This window comes from Populus nigra, chromosome 2, assembly GCF_951802175.1.
Source record: "Populus nigra chromosome 2, ddPopNigr1.1, whole genome shotgun sequence".
In the NCBI taxonomy this organism is placed as follows: Eukaryota; Viridiplantae; Streptophyta; class Magnoliopsida; order Malpighiales; family Salicaceae; genus Populus; species Populus nigra.
Window position 1 is genome coordinate 46494789 of NC_084853.1, and position 19031 is coordinate 46513819.

The 19031-nt window shown below is 34.3% G+C and overlaps 3 protein-coding genes across 3 annotated transcripts; 1 reads left to right on the forward strand and 2 right to left on the reverse strand.

The window, feature by feature from the left end:
• The first annotated feature begins 3699 nt into the window (after positions 1–3699).
• LOC133681576 (lysM domain receptor-like kinase 4) lies at positions 3700–5696 on the forward strand. The gene is given in 2 exon segments (XM_062104661.1): positions 3700–5585; positions 5588–5696. Coding segments are annotated over 2 exon segments (1905 nt in total). The 5' UTR covers positions 3700–3763; the 3' UTR covers positions 5671–5696.
• Positions 5697–5804: 108 nt separating this feature from the next.
• LOC133681577 (protein DA1-like) lies at positions 5805–11418 on the reverse strand. Its single transcript, XM_062104662.1, has 13 exons — positions 11177–11418; positions 10901–11072; positions 10117–10268; positions 9805–9895; positions 9359–9509; positions 9086–9206; positions 8867–8950; positions 8166–8285; positions 7829–8041; positions 7297–7359; positions 7071–7189; positions 6712–6770; positions 5805–6485 (listed from the first exon to the last, which is right to left on the reverse strand). Exons 3-13 carry the CDS (start codon positions 10225–10227, stop codon positions 6178–6180), a joined length of 1440 nt encoding a protein of 479 aa, XP_061960646.1. The 5' UTR covers positions 10228–10268; positions 10901–11072; positions 11177–11418; the 3' UTR covers positions 5805–6177.
• Positions 11419–13948: 2530 nt separating this feature from the next.
• LOC133681897 (type IV inositol polyphosphate 5-phosphatase 11) lies at positions 13949–17844 on the reverse strand. Its single transcript, XM_062105084.1, has 8 exons — positions 17529–17844; positions 17264–17411; positions 16967–17097; positions 15942–16018; positions 15672–15797; positions 14604–14791; positions 14382–14519; positions 13949–14283 (listed from the first exon to the last, which is right to left on the reverse strand). Exons 1-8 carry the CDS (start codon positions 17561–17563, stop codon positions 14122–14124), a joined length of 1005 nt encoding a protein of 334 aa, XP_061961068.1. The 5' UTR covers positions 17564–17844; the 3' UTR covers positions 13949–14121.
• Positions 17845–19031: the final 1187 nt, after the last annotated feature.

Genomic DNA, 19031 nt, shown 5'->3' on the forward strand with positions numbered 1-19031 from the left:
AAAGAAAACAGAGGACGCAGGAGACAGAGAGAGAACCAAGAAACCAAGGGAAGAAAAGGAACAAACACAGGTGACACAAAAAAAAATAAAACGAACAAAAACAGAACAAACACAGTACAGAGAGAGAGAGATCAGAGAAGAGGAAGGAACCCATAAAAGTAAAGAAAAAGAGGGCAGAGAGAAGGAAGACTAGAGGAACACCAAGAGGAAAACAGAGGAGGAGAAAGTAGCATCAGCCGGCCGGCCCTCCATCACCGTCATCCTCATCTTCAAGTGCAGCGCCAGGTAAGTTGCGCTTTCCCTCCTTGCATTTTAATTACATGCTTCTGTAGCAGGTGTGCGTGAGCAGTCCACGCACGCCCGCTGGTAAAATCTAAAAAGCAATGGCCAGCCGGGTCAAGCTTGTGACCCGGCTAGGCCTGCTGGGTCCAGCCCAGCCACATGGTCTGAGCTGGGCCCAGCCCAAAAAAATTAATTAAAAAAATAAAAAATAAAAAAAATATGTGTATGCATAAATAAAAATAATATAAATTTTATTTTATTGGTAATAGAAATATTGATTTAATTGTATTTTATTTTTATTTAGCTACATAAAAAATAAAAAATATGTATGCATAAAAATAAATTTATTTTATTTGTTTATTCACTGACGCTAGAATCAGGAATAAAAATATTGATCTAAATTTATTTTATAGCTACGTAATATTTACCAACGCCAGAGTTGGAAATATCCGTAGTTGAATATTCATTGGCGTCATATTATAAGTAAATTATCATAGCATAAACTAATAAACGTTCTGCAATTTAGGACAAAACTAGTAATGCAGTCTGCTTCAGGCAGAATGTTTTAGTGGTGATAATATCTTTTTTTTTACGTAACCAATCCCGAACTATATAATCTTTATTGACAAGTTAGGGTTTCTAGTGACCATAATATTAGGTGACGACTTTTTAAATAAAATATTTTCTCTTAAAAAAACAGGATGTTAAAAATTCATTCTTTCCATAAAAAATTTTAAGGCCGCCATAATGTTCGGGTGTGACACTTTTACTGTGCAAGAAACAAATTCTAAATTTGTGGGGAGCTCTTAAAAATAACACTCATCCTTTTCCCAGGTGTGTGCGCTTTTGAATGAGAAAGAAGCAGAAGATGAACATGTTAATTTTATTAGAAATATAAACTCCAACTGTTTGATACGTGAAGAAATAGAAGATCATCATCAAAAGCTGCTTACCTTTCAAGGAGATAATAACACAATAAATACATATTTTTTTTATAAAAAAAAATTCAAGTGTATTAAAATTTATTTATTGATATTGATGTATGGTATAAAAACATTATTGATGTGTTATTTAAGTGACAATGACCACTTATGGCTTAAATACCAAGAGATGATACGACAAATTAGTGATGACATGGTACTAATGACATAGAAAAATAGTTTTGAAGGAATATTTCCCTCCTTTTTTTTTGAAAAATATAAAATGTATTTTTATTAATATAAAACATTAAAAATTATATTTTTAAATATTTTTATATTTAGTTGATATCATAAATTTACTTTTTACTATAAATATAATATAAAATATTTTTCCTTTTTTCAATTAATAAATACTTTTATGATAATCTTAATTAAAAGAAATAAAAGTAAACAATTTTTTATTTAATTTTTCATAAATATAAAAATTAAAATGATTATTATAAATCAGTCTTATTTTTTTTTATGAAAAATTGAAATTTCCCGCCATTTATTTTTGATATTCTTAAAAATGATTTATCTTAATTTTTGATTTTATAATTGTGATGAACACAAGTTACGTAATCCATCATTATAAACAAAAAAAAGTTTTAGTTTTCTAGTCATTGTGTCAATTTTTTTTATTAAAATAATATTATTTTGTTTTTTTCAATGTTGGCATAATTGGATTTTGACTGATCAACCTTTATAACTAAAAACTCGACCAGATCATTTAGATTTTATCAAGCTAATATTTGACTTAATTGAACAAAAAAATCAGTTTATAAGATGAAACTATCGAACTGAGTTTAACAACTATTAATGAAAAATTACCATTTGTAAAGATCCTGGTTCCATGTTCAATTAGGCATAGAAAATGGAAACTCATGGGACCGTCTTGGATCCGATCAAGTAGCAAATTAAACTTTTATTTGAGAGTACGATTCAATAAAGATTGATTAAAATTTAATTTTTTTTAAAAATTAATTTTTTTATATTTTTAGATTATTTTGATGTGTTAATATTAAAAATAATTTTTTAAAAAAATTAAATTTTGATATATTTTCAAATAAAAAAATACTTTAAAAAACTAATATATATATATATATATAATTTTTGTACGCACGTGTGAGTGGAAGGAGAGATTCAATAGGCATAGGCTGCAAGCTGGAGCCTGGAGGTGAGCCTCCCTTGTCTCCGAATCTCGCCCGAACCTCTCCTAGTCCTCCTCGGATTTTAATATGTAAAGTTACTCGTATTTCTTGGAGAGTTGACACCCTTTTCCTCTTGATCTTCTCTAGCATTTTGCTAACAGCACGTTGCAGGGCGTTCCCCACACCAGAATATTTTACTGGTTCTCACTAAAAACTGGAAAATTACATTACGACCTGGTCCAACGTTGATCATTTCCAGGCCGAGCCATTCCAAGTAATTTCTTATAATTTGACAGGTGATCCTCCATCAATAATCCTGGGATTCTCAATAATACTGTATTATGTACCCATGCATGAATAAACAGTCAGTGTATTCGATGATCGGTGACTCTGGGAGTGGAATTAGAAAATGCTAACTGGGTATCATCATCAAAACTATAACAAGGTTAGAAAATAAATTGGAGGGACTAAATGCACAACTATTAAAAATTTAACAACTAAAATTATTATTATTTTAAACTCTAGGGGTGTCGAGCTTACTCGAAACTTGTTGCAAGTCCGCCCCTGGATGACATAGTTACTACTTGATTAAAAAAATAAAAAATTCTATAACCTATAACATAGTTATGACTTTGTGAATTAATTCGATGACTTTGGATCTAATCTATTTGTTTTTGAATCATTTAAAAAGTTGATCCAGTTAAAATTAGATGATTTGATGACTCTATTTTCAATCTAAATGATTTAATTAGTCATTTTTTTATATAATTTTTATTTAAAATAATATCATTTTATTTTTTAAAAAAACTTATCCAAAATAACATTATTTCAAACAAAAATTAAAATAATAATAGACTTGGGCTGACTCACCGATCCGAATGCTAAGGACGTCAAATGCAAGCTAGCTGCTAGCTAGAATTGAAAAAACGCGTTTTCAAGACGAAATACAAATTTAAATGCTTGACCAGCCGGGGTGGTCGGGCCGGTGTCCGAACTTGCTAAGACATGTTTCCCGGGCCAGCCCGAAGTCTGCCTCGCATGGATTAACATACTTTATTACATAATCATGTCAACTTGTCAAGCCAAGATAGAACGATCCTCTCATTAAAAAACAACGTTAATACGGAACAATCAAACTTGGTCAAGTCAAGATCACTGTTGTACATTTTATAGATTCGGACAAAATTATTTTTTGTATCAAGGGCTTGATTTTTGGAAACAAAAGTAAACGAAACTTGTCGATTTCAAGGATTTTTTAATCCTTAACGCGCTTATTGATAGCCCTAGCATGAGTCCATATATTCCTTATCATTCTCGTATTTCTGAAATTTGTCTACTCATCGGTGTTTCCTCACCTGAACAACGTTAACCATGGCAAACTTCTTTCTCAGTTTTCTCACTTCATATGCTAATGCTCAACAAAACTACTCGAAGGATTCAGCACTAGACTGCAACGCCAATGATGATGCAGGACCATCCTCTGCATTTCTTTACACCTGCAATGGCCAGGACCAATCTTGCCAGGCCTTTCTGATCTTCAAATCTCAACCTTCTTTTAACTCGGTGCCTTCAATCTCAGCCCTTACGTCGGCAAACCAAGAAGAGCTGGCAAGAATCAACAATGTTACAAGGCTATCAGAGTTCCCTACCAACAATGAGGTGATTGTTCCTGTAAATTGTTTTTGTTTTGGCCAATATTACCAGGCCAACACTACAATTCAGGTCACGACTACTCATGGAACCTACTATGTCATAGCGAATGAAACTTACGAGGGATCATCTACTTGTGCTGCGCTTAAGCATTTGAATATACATGGTGAATATGATTTGTTGCCTGGTGAGGAACTGCAAGTACCACTTCGATGTGCTTGCCCTACAACGAATCAAATGATAAGAGAAACAAAGTATCTAGTGACTTACCCTCTTAGCTCAGATGATAACATTCCTGATATTGCTGACAGATTCAAAGTAAGCACCAAGGATATACTTGATGCCAATGGTATGGAAGAAAATCCAACTCTTTATCCTGATACAACAATTCTCATACCTCTGCCTACTCAACCTACAAGTTCACAAACAATAATTCACAGCAACCCAAACATTTCTCCTCCATCAGCTTTGAGTCCTAGAAATAGAGGATCAAAGAAAAAACATTATGAGTCTGCTGGGCTTGCTGCAGCTTGCTCTTTGCTAGTCATCAGTATCATTACAGCTGTCGTTTTTCTCTCTTGCAAAAAGACAAGAGAAAAGGTTTCTGGGAGAGGTAGAGAAAGAAAACAGGCAGTGCCAGAAGACATTCGTGTCGAAATTGCAAGCTATGAGCAAGTTTTGAAAGTCTTCAAATTCGAAGAGGTAAGGAAAGCTACTGAAAATCTCAGTTCAGAAAGTAGAATAAATGGCTCTGTGTATCGTGGAGAGTTTGGTGGGGAGATCTTAGCTGTCAAGAAGATGAGTAGAGATGTAACAAAGGAAGTGAACATTTTGAAGAGGATCAACCACTTCAATTTGATTAAGCTTGAAGGTGTATGCGAAAATCGTGGCTGTTTCTACCTTGTTTTGGAGTATATGGAAAATGGGTCCCTTGGAGAGTGGCTGTCCTGTAAAAAGTTCGAAGAAACTGGAAATTGGGCACAGAGAATTCAGATTGCTCTGGATGTTGCTAATGGACTTTACTATCTTCACAGCTTCACCGAACCTGCCTATGTGCACAAGGACATCAAAAGCAGCAATGTTCTGTTAAACGGCAATCTAAGGGCCAAGATTGCAAATTTCAGTCTTGCGAGAGCAGCGACAAGCGCTGCCATGACAAAACATGTTGTGGGCTCTATAGGTTACATGGCGCCTGAGTACGTACGGGAAGGACAAGTGACCCCCAAGATTGATGTTTATGCTTTTGGAGTCATTTTGCTGGAACTGATCACAGGGAAAGATGCTGTTTTCACACAGGATGGCAGGGAAGCCCTCCTTTCAACGGAAATATTTTCTATCATGGAGAATAAAAACCCTGACGTTGAGCTGGATTTCTTTGTCGATCCTGCTCTAAAAGGAAGTTGTGGGACAAACTTCGCATTATGCTTGGCTAAAGTAAGCGTAGCCTGCTTGATGAAAGAACCAGCAAGGAGACCTAGTATGGAGGAAGTGGTATCAGTTCTGTTGAAAATTCAGGCAAATGTACAGAAATCATAATTATTAAACTTCACTCTGTTGTTGAAGCAGCCAAACTATGGTGTCCATCACTAGGTGAAACTACTTGGAAAGAAGAAACCATTTCAAAGTAAAAGTCATTTGCATGTAGGTTTTCTTATTTCCACCATTGTATCCCCGCCGATTCTTTTTTCACATGTACAAAATGATGGTGATTGCTCCTGCATATAGCTTTTCTCATTTCAGAGTTCCAAAGTGAAGACAGAGATGAGAGAATGAAATTCTATCATAAGATTACTATTATATCAAACAAAAAAGAACCTATTCAATGTGTCACTATAGCTTAAGAGGCTTAAAAATCACTCTCTTGAAGCTACTCTCTAGAGAATCAATTCCTATGTGCTTCGGCCCTGTATAGGAAAAGGCCAAGCTTTAACTACGGATAGAAGCGTATAGTGAGAAGTCACTGTTCAAAAACTCAACATGGAAAGCTGTGTGTCATTTAACTAAGGTCAGCTGTCCGTCAAAGGCTATATTTGTTCCAAACTTGCTCATTGGCTCTTTATCCATTTCCATGCACCTAAGTGCGTGATTCAATATGAGACGTCAGATAGTGCAAGGGCAACTTCAAGCTTAGAACTTCAATATGGAAACTTCCCCGTCATTCGTATATGATCAAGTGTCCTTTCGAGGCCATATTTCCTCACTGCTTGCTGGCCAGCCCTATATCCATTTCCATACACCGGGGAAGTATCTGATTCAATTTGATGCTTGAAATACTCCCCAAGCTTTCTCTCAAATGGAGATCTTGTACCCTTTTTTGTTGTTCTGGAAGCAGAGGATGATGCAACATTGCTGCCTGAAGTGGATCTGAGCTCCGAATCTAACCACATGTGTGCAAGCACCTGACAAATGCCCTCTTCAACATCTTGACTGAGAGTTTGGATACCTTGCAGAAAAACAGAAAATGTCAGAATCTAAAAAAACAGTCCCAAATACTTTAAAAGAAACAATTGCATAGGTGAAATTATTTAAGGTCATCCATCAATTAACATTTGCTTAAGAAAATTACAAGGAAAATAAACCATCATTTAAAGGTCAAATCTTCAAATCCTGATGCTAATATATGAAAGATAAAAAAAACTGACTATACAAAGCATGGGGTGTAGAAGCACCTTTCAGCCGCATCCATGCATGCATCATCTCATGAGCTAGGATTGACCCCGTAAGCAACCTGTATTGATCAAGATTTCAAGACATGCATAAAACATCTGCTATTAAAATACATAACTAATGCAGAAAAAAAATCTTCCACTAAATATCCATGCAGCATGTCAAAGAAATGAAGAGATGTGCTAGTTTCTTGTTCCTCACTGCATCTTCTTGTTATAAATTGTGGCTGAACTATTTAGTATTTAAATACACGAATACAGACAATGAATATTCGTTTCTATTTCCTATTATCTGCTTGTTCTTCAGTATTTCCATGGGTCCCTCAGGTGAAAATGTAGCAGAAAAGTGACTAAAGATATACCTTGGGAGGCCATACAAAATCAGAATTGCAGTAACCTCACAACGACGTGTTAGTTTGTAAGGCTCTGTTATCATACCCATGGCTCGGTTCCCTGCTCCAAACCTTGGTCGCCTTGATACCTGATGATTCATGGTCATTGCAATATAAATTTCCTAACTGCCAACTAAAGAACCAAAATTAATCAGTCCATTACAAAATGAAAATGGAAGATTCCAAAATTTCTTACAGTGCTAATGGTTTGTTCCTCAGAAAGGCAAAGTCCTCTAGTCTCTGGTATGTGGTAATGGCCCTGTCCAAGAGTTAGAAATTACAAAACCAACTTAGCAAATTAAATTGCTTGAAAAGAAATTCCACTACTAAAATTCATGGAATAAGTAATTTCTCAATTTTTAACGCATTCAATAATGTTTGACATTATAACCCAGTGAGATGTAGACAGAGGGACAATGATTTTCCTTTTCCTTTTTCTTTCTTTAATCTTTTATTTTACATGTAAAACTGCCTTTTCTGAGGTTTGAGCCAACAATACCTTTCAGGATCAGTGGATGGCAACCACCCTGATAGCGTAACAGGTGTTTTTATGACTTGATATATCAGAAGATCGTTAATAATGGCTTGATTTGTACATGGGCAGAATAAACTTGGAGAGAAGATAACTAAATTAATTGGTAATAGCTTCAATGTGTAGTTAGCCAATTATTTCCAAAGAAAAGAGTCAGGTAGGTGATACAAAATATTTTCAATGCATTTGCCCTTACATTTTTTTCTCCACCCCGGGCTTCATTTAGTGCTTGTCTTTCAACCAAGAGTAGTGGAACATGCTGCTCCACTTTCATATTTAAACGCTCATAAAATTCTTGTATATCAAGATAAAGAGGTTGGCACTCCTTGGTATCCATGATTGCTGAGTCCAGGCACTCAAGACAGAGCTTCCGACCATCATTAAGGGAAATAAATCCAGTGTCTCTTGGCTGCATGTGATGAGAAAATGCATTATACTCATGAATTACTTTTCAGAAAGCCAGTTCACCAGGATTTTCCTTAGAAAGCTTAAAAAGAAGTTTTTGCAAGTGTAAGGAATTCATCCAGACTAACCTCCATTCGCTCACAGCTGCAGCACCGAGGAGTACCATCATGTTCATGAGAAGGACAGTACTTCTGGGTCCAAAAAGGACTTGCCCTATATTCAATAAGACCAGCTGGGTTTGTTGGAATCTGTCAAAGGATATATATACAAAAAAGCAACACCAATTGTATATGAGTAATATATCTGAAATTCTAAGAGAAGTACATTTACAAATTGCAGTTTTATCAATATAAAACATGATAAGCATATCACATTGATTTTAAATATGGTTAACACCTTTTGGATCTATAGCCTCTACAAATTCTCTCTGTCTCCCTCAACTCGTAAACATAACCTCACCAATCTCATTCACAGTCATCATCCAAGTACAGTACGCATCAATGTTTCTTAAAACAATGAAGTATGGGCTCATTTAAAAAAAAATGTTCTAATGAGTATCCTTTGGCTTGACCTTCAAGAGCATTCACAAGTAGTTTTGATCTATTACATCGGTAGAGAAGTGTTCATTTACAATAAAAACAAAAAAAAAGGTAGGACAAAAATTCTAAGGACAGCATTTTTTAGTTTAAGCATTTATAAAAGTAGAGTAGTTTCTGGTGACACATAGTTCAAATAATTTATTTGCCCAAAACTTGCCCATTCATACAATGGAATGAAACACAACTTGAAGAAGACAAATAAACAGAAGATTTCTAGGAGAAATACTTACAAAGAGTTTACAGACTTCACATCGTGGGTGGTAACGCTCTTTGTAGCAAGACTTATGATAAGGGTGATTTCCAGTCATTGAGAACTATATTGAAAGAATGCACATAAAGTTAGCCCTTGCATATCACTAAAATAACAATTCAAGAAAACAACCGATGGTGGGGTCCATGGAATCAACAATCTAATATATAAGCAGATAATTCGGAATTTCATTTTGCACCTCATTGTCAGAAATTGGTAGGCTGCAAGCATGGCAACGGAAACATTCTGGATGCCAAAATGCATTGAGGCAATTTAGAAATCTTCCCTGGCCAATCTCTGTATTGCAACCAGCGCATATCCTAGCCAAGAATTAAGAAATTCTTTACACATGCTAGTGCCCAAAGAAGTAAATAAATAAAAAATGAATGCACAGAATAAAAAATAACATTGAGGTGTGGAAAATTGACAATGAGTCAAGGACCAGACTTAATCTGCTATAGAAATAAGATACCTGAACCCTGTTGGAAAGTGAACAGGATAAGGCTGATATGTGTTCCCTTGATATGGAATTCCATTTCCATATCGAGTAGGAGATTCAACATTCAAACTTTCTTGTAAGGCTTTGGCAAGTTGTTCATCTTCTTTTACTTGAATCTCATTATCTATCCATTAATTCAAGAAACTTATTAATAAGCTGTGGTGTATTGGATCATAAGATGTAAAGAGAATGAAACAATATGATAAAACAGAGCTGAAAAGGCAATGATGACACTACAAAATAATTGGTTGATATAATTACACTGGATGAAGAAAAAATAAATAAACCAATTCAGAAAATCAAATAACAAATACAAGTTATTGGCAAAGGAATCCAGAAGATGAATAAAAAAAGTATAGGAATAGCAGCATAGTGTAGTGAGAGAACCATTTAGTTCATCAGACTGCAATATTACTCACCAATGACAATGTTTCCATTTTGACTGTCCTCTAAAAGGGATAATGCAATAGCACGATCTATATCTTCATTTTCCTGCTCCAGCCATGCTTCCTACATTCAATATCCAAACTGAAAAATGTCAAAGCATGAAGAGCAGATCAGGGACTGGACTTAACTACCATAAAATTTTCAACCAAGGCTACTAACATTCTATAGGTAATAGTTGATGTAAAAGCTACAGGCTGCCAGCAAAAGAGAAGTATTATTTTATGCATCTCCTGCTGCAATTAGCAACGGTTTAACAAGAAAGATTAAATCAAGTGGGTGAATACCCTTGAAGTAGAAGGCGCATTATAGTTAGCATCCTGTCCACGATTCCCATGATAATGCCCTCTTGAAATATTATGGCGGGACCCTTTAAAAATCTTGCTAAGCCAACCCATATCGCGTATGTTTATTTGCTCATGATCATCAAATTTCTTAACTGCAAAATAAAGCAATCAGTCAATCAAATGAACCAAAATAAAAGACGCAAAATGCAGCAGGCTCAGCAATCACCAACAAACAGAAAGCATTCATACAATGATACTGGCACGACATGAAACTCGCGGGATTATTCATAAGAGGGAAGGAAGAAAAGCCTCAGCTTGCAAGCAATTTCCAACTTGACATAAAAGCTTCAAACTTGGTTTACATTTTACATTGCAAGCAGTACAAAAATTCAATATGAATAGGGCAGTTAAGCATCCCTGCACACTGATTATATGTTTCCAGGAAACGTAAATTCCAATACTAGGATAGCCAACTCTATAGCTATATTGCCTTCCTATTCAACAACCAATGCAAAAACACGAATAAGCTATATCAAGCAAAATCACCAAACAGGCATTGTAATGCCCCGGAATGTTTCAGCTACAAAATATGTAGCTGAACATCAAGAGTCCCCAACGCCCACCAGCTCAAATCAATATAAGAGAGAAAAGGGGAGATAAAAAGATTGGTTCTTCCAGCTCAACATGCCCATAAAATTCATGACACGTAACCTTTTGATTTCGGGTTCTAAAGAGAAAGAAAAAAGAAAGGTGAGGAAAGAACCAAATAGTGGAAGATATTCACCTCTAACAGAAAAAAACAGTTGAGGCAGGAAAAACCCAGATCAGATTAGACCCCAATTTGCTCAAAAGCTACAAAATTTGCAGTCTCAAAAAGAAAAAGCTATTTTCTTGCGGCTAACAACACCTTTTCTCTCTGTCTTTCTCCGTCTCTTTTGTGTATAAAAGAAAAATATCTACAAGAAAACCAATGAACAGAATTGTTATGTGCAGAAGATTTGGGATTTGGAGAGTGAATTGAAGATAGTGTGTAGAGTTAAGAAATATGAGAGACAAATACGCTAAGAATTGAGAACTGCTTGAATTGAACGCAATTTCAAAGTCAAATTTGTACAGAGAAACATAACGTGTTGGGTTTATTTTTTTAGAATTTTTGTTAATAAGCCCAAAAGAGTCCGATGATTGACGAAGGATCATCGAAACCCGATTGGGATAATCTAACAAAGACTCAGAATTCACAACAGTGATTTAATTTGCAGAACATATATTTGCATGTAGGGTCCATGCTAATTCTTCAACAAGGAGACTCCAACCAAAAAACAGATTTGTCTAGTTGGCGCGCTTACATGGCTTTACAGTTTTGCCAAACTTGGATGGATGGAACTTGATTTAGCTTAAAAACAAAAATTCCTATAACATTCACATTTCAACTTTAAAAAAAGTCTTTGAAACTGATAAGATAAATAATTGTTCCATGAGCATCCATTGCTCTATATTTCATTTATTTAAATTAAAATACAAGTATTAATTTGCAATTATATGCCAAAGCTAATATGTTTTTTATTGCTATTTCTGTACATTATTCTAATTTCAGTAAATCACTTAAATATATCAATTATCAATCGGAATATATAGCTTAATTTAAATGAATAAATTATAAAATGATAATCACTCCTCCCGGAGTACTGAAGGTGTTTCATGCGAGCATAATAGGAAAAAAAATGGACAGAATCTGATTTTTTTCTTAAAAATTGTTCTCCTTTTTGAGAAAATAAAGATAGTTTTTGAAAGAAAAAGGCGAGAAAAGATACTGAAGTCCGTTCGGACATGTTAAGGATGATGCTACATGGGGTGTGGTCGAGAAATAAAGTATTGGGAATCGAGATCGTTTGCAAAAATATATGGTTTTTTCAGGGATGTTTGGATTGCAGTTCAATTTTTTTTTTTTTGAAATTATTATTTTGATATATTATATAAAAATAAATTTAAAAAATTATTATTTTAATATATTCCCAATTAAAAAAATATTTTAAAAAATAATCTTTCACACTTTTAAATATATATATCTTTTGAAATTGCAACGCCGGATACAAAATTCGTGGCCACGACAAAACAACTGGGGACATGAAAATCAAAGCATGATGCATGACTTTAAACTTAGTTTCTTCCGAGGAAAGTAAAAGAAAATTGATTTTTACACATGATTTTTTCCATCAAAAACATCATTTACACTGGACAGGTTTTTCTAGGTATTCCCATTTTTTCAATACTTTTCTTTCAATAATTTAATATTGAAATTTTATCTTAATGCGCATAAAAATAATTAAAATGTTAAAGAGTTAAGCCCTCTGCTTGACAGGAAAAAAAAAACTACCACTCATTTTTCTCTAATAATTTTACTTTAATCTTATCATATAAAGTAAATTACCTCTCTAGCCAAGCCCATCTAAATCAATTTTATTATTTGGGTGTTAAAATCATAATTTTAAAATTTGATACGAGTATGAACCTAAATCCATATTACGGTGGAGAGATTTAATTCAATTTTTATTTTAAATAATTAAAACAATACCATGTGATAAAATATTAAAAAAAATTTATAGGTTAAGGATTGAAGTCAATCCTAATCTAAACCAAATTAAACGGGTCAATACTTTAACATATTTTCTTTTCAACCACAGCTAATTCAGACCTCAAAATAGCTGGATTCCGGATCCAACCGCCTGGGTACCCTTTTATAACCAAAGTTAAAATAAACCAGCGGTGTTCTTCTCGAAACAAAAGAAGGTACGGACGGTACCTTTTTTATTCGAAAACAATTATAGCACTATAATTTTTGCCCTTTCAGATTGAAAAATACAAGCAGCCGAATTTTTAGTCGTGCAAACTTCATAGCTCTTCTTTTCACATGTCAATGTCTTCATCTATCGGTCAAAACAACAAACGCGTCCATTTTGTTTGCATTTTTTTTTCTTTTTCTGGACTCTTTGGGGAATGAAAGGGTTCCAATTTTTGCCTAAAATACGAGGAAATGACCCAGTTTTCAATTTTGGTCAGCCAGGCGATCCAATTTGAAATGTCTCGGTGGCAGTTTAGCCGATGTCGGCAACATGGCTTCAGGTGAACAAAGTAGAACATGTGTTGTTTGTGAAATTAATAAAATACAAAGTAGATATGATAAAGTCTAAACAATATTTGAATGCATTAAACGATTAGTTTGAAGAAAAATACAGCTTTAATTTTAGATTTAATAATTTGATCGGATTCAAATTCAATCACAAGCTAATATAATCCCGGTTTTATAGGGATAACTGGTGAAGATTGAGAATACCTTCAAATTAGTATTAGAATATGTTGTTTTTGTTTCATTAATTATTTTCTTATTTGTTTTTGGATTTCCTATGCCTGTTCTTATCACTATATAAACAAATTAAAGGAGTTTTAATTTTAGGGCTTGAAAAACTTTTATTTAATTTAATTTAAATTTTTTTACTATAAATTGCGTAATAAAATAACATTTAGGGTTAAATTTGGTCGGCGGGTGGTTTCAAAAGCACGAACATCGTATGAGCATAGCTATGTTTGATATATCAGCTACCAGCAGCTAACAACTAAGCACTTCATTCCATTCTCGAGGACAGCCTAACAATTATGGTTTGATATTTCAATTTGGAGGTTATACATTTATATTATGAAATGGATGGGCTGAAATAATGAAGAAAGATTAATGCATTGTGTGTTTGGAACGCATTTCATACTGTATTTTTTAAAAATTTAAAATTAATTTTTTTATGTTTTTAAATTGTTTTGTTGTGTTAATATTAAAAAAAAATTTTAAAATTTTTTTTTTAATATATTTTTAACTATAATTAATAACTAACCCATTACTACACATACTTAACTTATCATTAGAACAAAAAAGAAAAGGCCCTGCATGCGTGGGATGACACGAAAAAACACAAGCTGATATCACAAAGAAAAGAGAAATTGATTTCTATTGGCAGGTTATGGCTGTTCATTAACTTTCAAGCAGAGGTGAGCTTTCACTGGCTTGTGATCCGAACTGTGAATGTCATCAACTGACTCGTAAGAATGCAAACTTGCCCTGATTTCCTCCATGTCTTGAATCTTGAACAAGATTCGATCTGTCCATGATGGGACTCGCACCTGTGAAGACGTTAACATGCAAGAGAACCAAGTTTATGCACTGATCATCAACCATCGATCGAGTCAAAGAAACAGCTAAAAAGAAAAAATTCGGCGACCTTGTAACTTGTATCGTAATTGCTGCTTCCAACATCGTACTTGTATGTTGGTTTAAAGGTCAATGTCCCTTCGCAGTATCCATCAAACACCTGTCCTCTTTCAGCTTCTTGTAGAAGTTGATCTTTGCTGGTGAGAAACTGCGCCATTATCAAAATTTGAGATCTCGTCGGATTATGATTGATAATGCGATGACAGTATTGTCACGTTAAGATTCAACTTACTCTGTGAAGGTTTTTCTGTATAAGATTTCTGACTGGATGTGTTTCTATCCCTTGTATTCTGTAGTTAAGATCTCCCAGCCATACCGTGACTTGAGCAGGCTTGCTGTAAGGATTCCTATACTTGGAGAAAAGGTTGTGTGATATGTGTCTGCATTGTGAATTCCTCTCTTCCACGTTACGAGCATGAGCTGCATATATTACAACAATCCAGATTGTATATAGATCATCGATTGGCATATATAGTTCATATATCAAAAGTAATTACTAGCCATAAATTTCAAGTCGATAAAATTAAAATAAATTAATAAACACTAATTGTGTGTTTTTTTTAATTAAATATTATTTTTTAGTATTTAATAGCATATGTGTTTTTATTTTTAAGTTTAAATATATATCATGAAATGATAAATGAAAAAAATGCAATTAATTACCTATATCACCTAATAAAATCTAATTAAAAGAAGTAATAATTATTGGAAGAACGCAAAAATCAACAATGCAAGGATGCTTTGGCAGTCTAATGTTGGATCACAGTGATTTAAACAAGTGAATCTATAACCATTGATTAAAAAATCTCATTATTTCTGATAAGTATTTTTTCCCACCTCAATCTAATTTTGACACTGTTTTCACCTAGAAATACTTGAGGAATCATCCTAAAGATATGAAAATATATATATATATATATATATATATATATATATATATTTTGAATCTTAAAACATGTTGTAATATATCCTAGAAATCCAAAAAAAATGAATTATCCTCTCTCATTGTTTGGGAACATTGATCGTTTTATACAAAATTATAATTTAAAGGACCAAAGTGTATAAAATCACACAAAATTTTCAAAAATCACTTAGATTTTTTAGGTAAAACGGGGTTTTATTAAAACCATATTTGGTTTTAGATTCTTCCTTGCAGTGCAATTTATAATTTGTAAAAAGAGAATTGAAATATATGTAGGCATTTTCAAGGAAAAAATTTGAGCAGAGGGCTCTGCCCATGCGTGTACTGGGATTGACATAAATTGAGATGAGGAACTCATGAATGAAATCGAGCTCGTACCAGAAAGATGGCAAGAGATGAACACCATTCGGATGCCATTGTAGCTCATGCAGATGGCCACAGCTCCTTTCTTTCTCCTAATTAATCCTCCACACCCACCAACAGAATGCTTATCCACCTTCAATTCTGAACCAAGGGCGTTAAGATAAAAATTCACAGGATATATGTGTGTGTGTGTATATATATATATATATATATATATATATAGAGAGAGAGAGAGAGAGAGAGAGAGAGAGGTAATTTCAACCTTGGAAGCTAAGTTAAACTCACCTTTGATGGGAATCCCCGAGTTCTGAGGTCCAAATACATAAAGTTGAAGAGATTGCATGATTGCCTTTCCTAGCAGGCTTCATTTAAAAGTAAAGTTTTTTTCTCAGTGCAAATAGTTTCGTAGAAAATTATTAACGATGATGGTGGAGAAAAATTAAAGATTCATCAAAGTAAAGTGCTGCCAATAGTTTGAACATCTAATAAACTACTATAGTGGCTTTTCTCGTATACATAAAACATTGTTATTAGTTTTTTCTATTTTATTCTAACAATAAGTATATCCTTACACCATATAATATAATATATAGATTTTAGCATGACCATATAAATGTCATTATCAATAAATTAACAATCTAACAAGAGTCTAGCAACAGATTCGATTTGATTCGATTAATACAAGTCGATTTTTTTAAAAAAAAAGTTAAACAATATTATTTTAAAAAATTAAAAAATTCAAACTGGGTTTCAATCTGAATTTACTTGTTAGTAACAAATTGAACTTCCATTTAATTTAATTTAAAATTCAGACCACAACTAAATCTATAAATCACTAGTTGACTAACCAGACTTGCCAGGCATTTAGAATTATTTGTTGGGACGTTGATAGGATTTTGGATTTGCAACCCATTTGACAGGCTTTGATCAAACACCACTGACCCAAGACATGGATGACATGAAACAAATAGTTTTGGACCCATCCCTATACAGTATTGGGCTAGTAATGGGCCACTGTAAATTGAGTGGTTATATTGAGTTTGTTCATGCAGATGGTGACGACACATGTAAAAAAGAAAATTAAAAGCATGTCCATGGCCAGAAGCTATCACAAAAATTCAGAAAAATCGGAAGCCATAGAAATTTATATGGCTTTATCATTCTAAAGAACGCTTCATATCTATTTTGTGGTCTTGATCCACTCTATCCACGGTGTACGGTTTCCTGCTTCTCCAGGCAAGAGATGCTCAAGAGAACAAAATTAAGGAGCGTTTAGCAGAAAAAAAGGAAAAGCTGGGTGGTTGGCTTACACATGAGTATCCACAAGTGCTGTTTCCAATAACCGTGCGATGTTTTTCCGAGGCACCTCTTGCAAACCTACCACCAGTAGATCAGACTTGGAGTTGCTCCCAACCAGCTCCACCAAGTCTTCATAAACCACCTAAAGCAATACGAATAGATCATGGAGAATTATCAACGAGCATATTAATTACGAAAATTAACAGACAGTGTGTGTGTGTGTGTGTGTGTGTGTGAGAGAGAGAGAGAGAGAGAGAGAGAGAGAGAGAGCAGCATAGTCATTTTTTCTCAGGCGTTGGGAATTTTACCTTTCCATTCATGTTCCAGGTCACTGCGCAAATGCAAAGGTCTGAGTTTCCAGAGAAGTCGCAGACCTTGTTCACCTTTACAGTCCTTATTCCTTCATGATGAGTATTATGATTCATGGAATCCATTTGCTTCCTCATCAACTTAGATCTAATATATACAGATTATATATATGTATATAAGCGTGAACAAACCGAGGAATGATCAGTACTCCTTTAAGTACTATACGAGGAAGAAAAAATGAAGCCGAGAGAGCTTGATGCATACCTCTTACAAGCACAAGTTGTGTTCCAATTTCCCATTTCTTTCTTTCTCTTGATCCACCAGACTACAGAGGCAGCTAGCTGTTCCTAAGTTGTAAAGTCCATGCAGTGCCTGGACAGAACGCAGAAATTTTTTGATGGGGCTAGGTAGATGGAGAGAGGGACAATTTGCTAGCTCATTTGACTTTACGTAAAATGAGAACTAGTTACATATATAAGTGGAGAGATTTCGGCCTTTTGGCGGTGAAGTTGGAGAAATTATAAGAAGTCAAGCATCTCATATCTTCGGAAAGTCTCCCTTATTTTATCACAAATTTCTCACAGTGTTAGGTTAGCCAGGCATTATTGACTTTGGAAGCAACTTCTATCTTAAAAAGGACCACATCTTGTTTACCCGGTGGTCCACGTACATCCTCTAAAATCATGTAGCTAGCTACTAGCAAATGTAGTGAACGTTGATGAACAGGAGAGATTAAAAGATCTTCGAGCAAAGGAACTACTTAATTAATTCTCAAGTGCATGTCAATGAGCAAACACACTTGATAAAATGTCTTAATTAAATCTCGAAAGCTTTCCCATTCATTGCCATGTAGGGATCCATCTTTGTGGTTGCTAGCTAGGGAAGGAGCTCGTTCAAGATTTTGTCTTTAATTCGACAAAGAGAAGTTGTAAAAGCATATGAATTTCCATAATTTGTCGTGTTGAGCTCGACTTTAGACGTGAAAACGTGTGGATGGGAGATTGCCAAACACGTCATACGCACGGCTTCCACATCTAGCTAATATGCAAGACCTCTCCTGCACAAATCACCATATTTAAATTAAAATCAAAAGGTGAACTCTTAGTCTATAAAAAAATCAGTTAGGAATAATCTAAGTAGTGGTACAGTGGTAAGAGTTTGGGACTAAAAGATTTACTTTTTTTATGATCTCAGGTTCGAGCCCTGTGGTTGCTCATATGATGGTCACTGTAGGCTTATATGATTGTTAACTTCAGGGTCCGTAAAATTAGTTGAGGTGCGTGCAAGTTGGCCCATGACATCTACATTGAACTTAAAAAAAATCAATTAGGAGATCAATCCTTAACCTATTTTTATTTAATTTAAGTCAAAAAAAAAAATTTGTTAACAATGTTATGATAAGGTTTCGATAAAAACAACCTAAATGGGTGTTTAATATTGTAATAATTTTTATTATTGTCGTTTAAAAATATATAAATTATAGCTTTTTTTCATGAAATGATTTTTAAAAGAGTGCTTGTAAAAAATTATGTTGAACGATAAGTAATTAACCAAATCCTTCTAAATTTATTGCTTGAGTAAAAAGCAGACTGCACTGCACCGAATCGCACAACAGAAATTAACAGGGTCTAAGAATGCACGTGGAGGTTGAGTTCGCCTTGGTGGATGTAATGGTTGTTCGCATGGTTGGGTGTCTCGCAAGCTTGCGATGGTGGTGGCAGCAGCCATAGTTGCCTCCGTTACTACTGACGACCATCGAAGCAGATA

Coding starts and splice junctions, on each gene's coding strand:
- LOC133681577 (XM_062104662.1), bottom strand. CDS start 10,227: ATGGGTTGGCTTAGCAAGATTTTTAAAGGGTCCCGCCATAATATTTCA. Junction 7,190..7,296: donor AGGAACAAACCATTAGCACT/GTAAGAAATTTT, acceptor ATGAATCATCAG/GTATCAAGGCGACCAAGGTT. Junction 6,486..6,711: donor TGCATGGATGCGGCTGAAAG/GTGCTTCTACAC, acceptor TTTTTCTGCAAG/GTATCCAAACTCTCAGTCAA.
- LOC133681897 (XM_062105084.1), bottom strand. CDS start 17,563: ATGGGAAATTGGAACACAACTTGTGCTTGTAAGAG. Junction 17,098..17,263: donor CCTGGAACATGAATGGAAAG/GTAAAATTCCCA, acceptor GTATTGCTTTAG/GTGGTTTATGAAGACTTGGT. Junction 15,798..15,941: donor CTCGGGGATTCCCATCAAAG/GTGAGTTTAACT, acceptor CCCTTGGTTCAG/AATTGAAGGTGGATAAGCAT.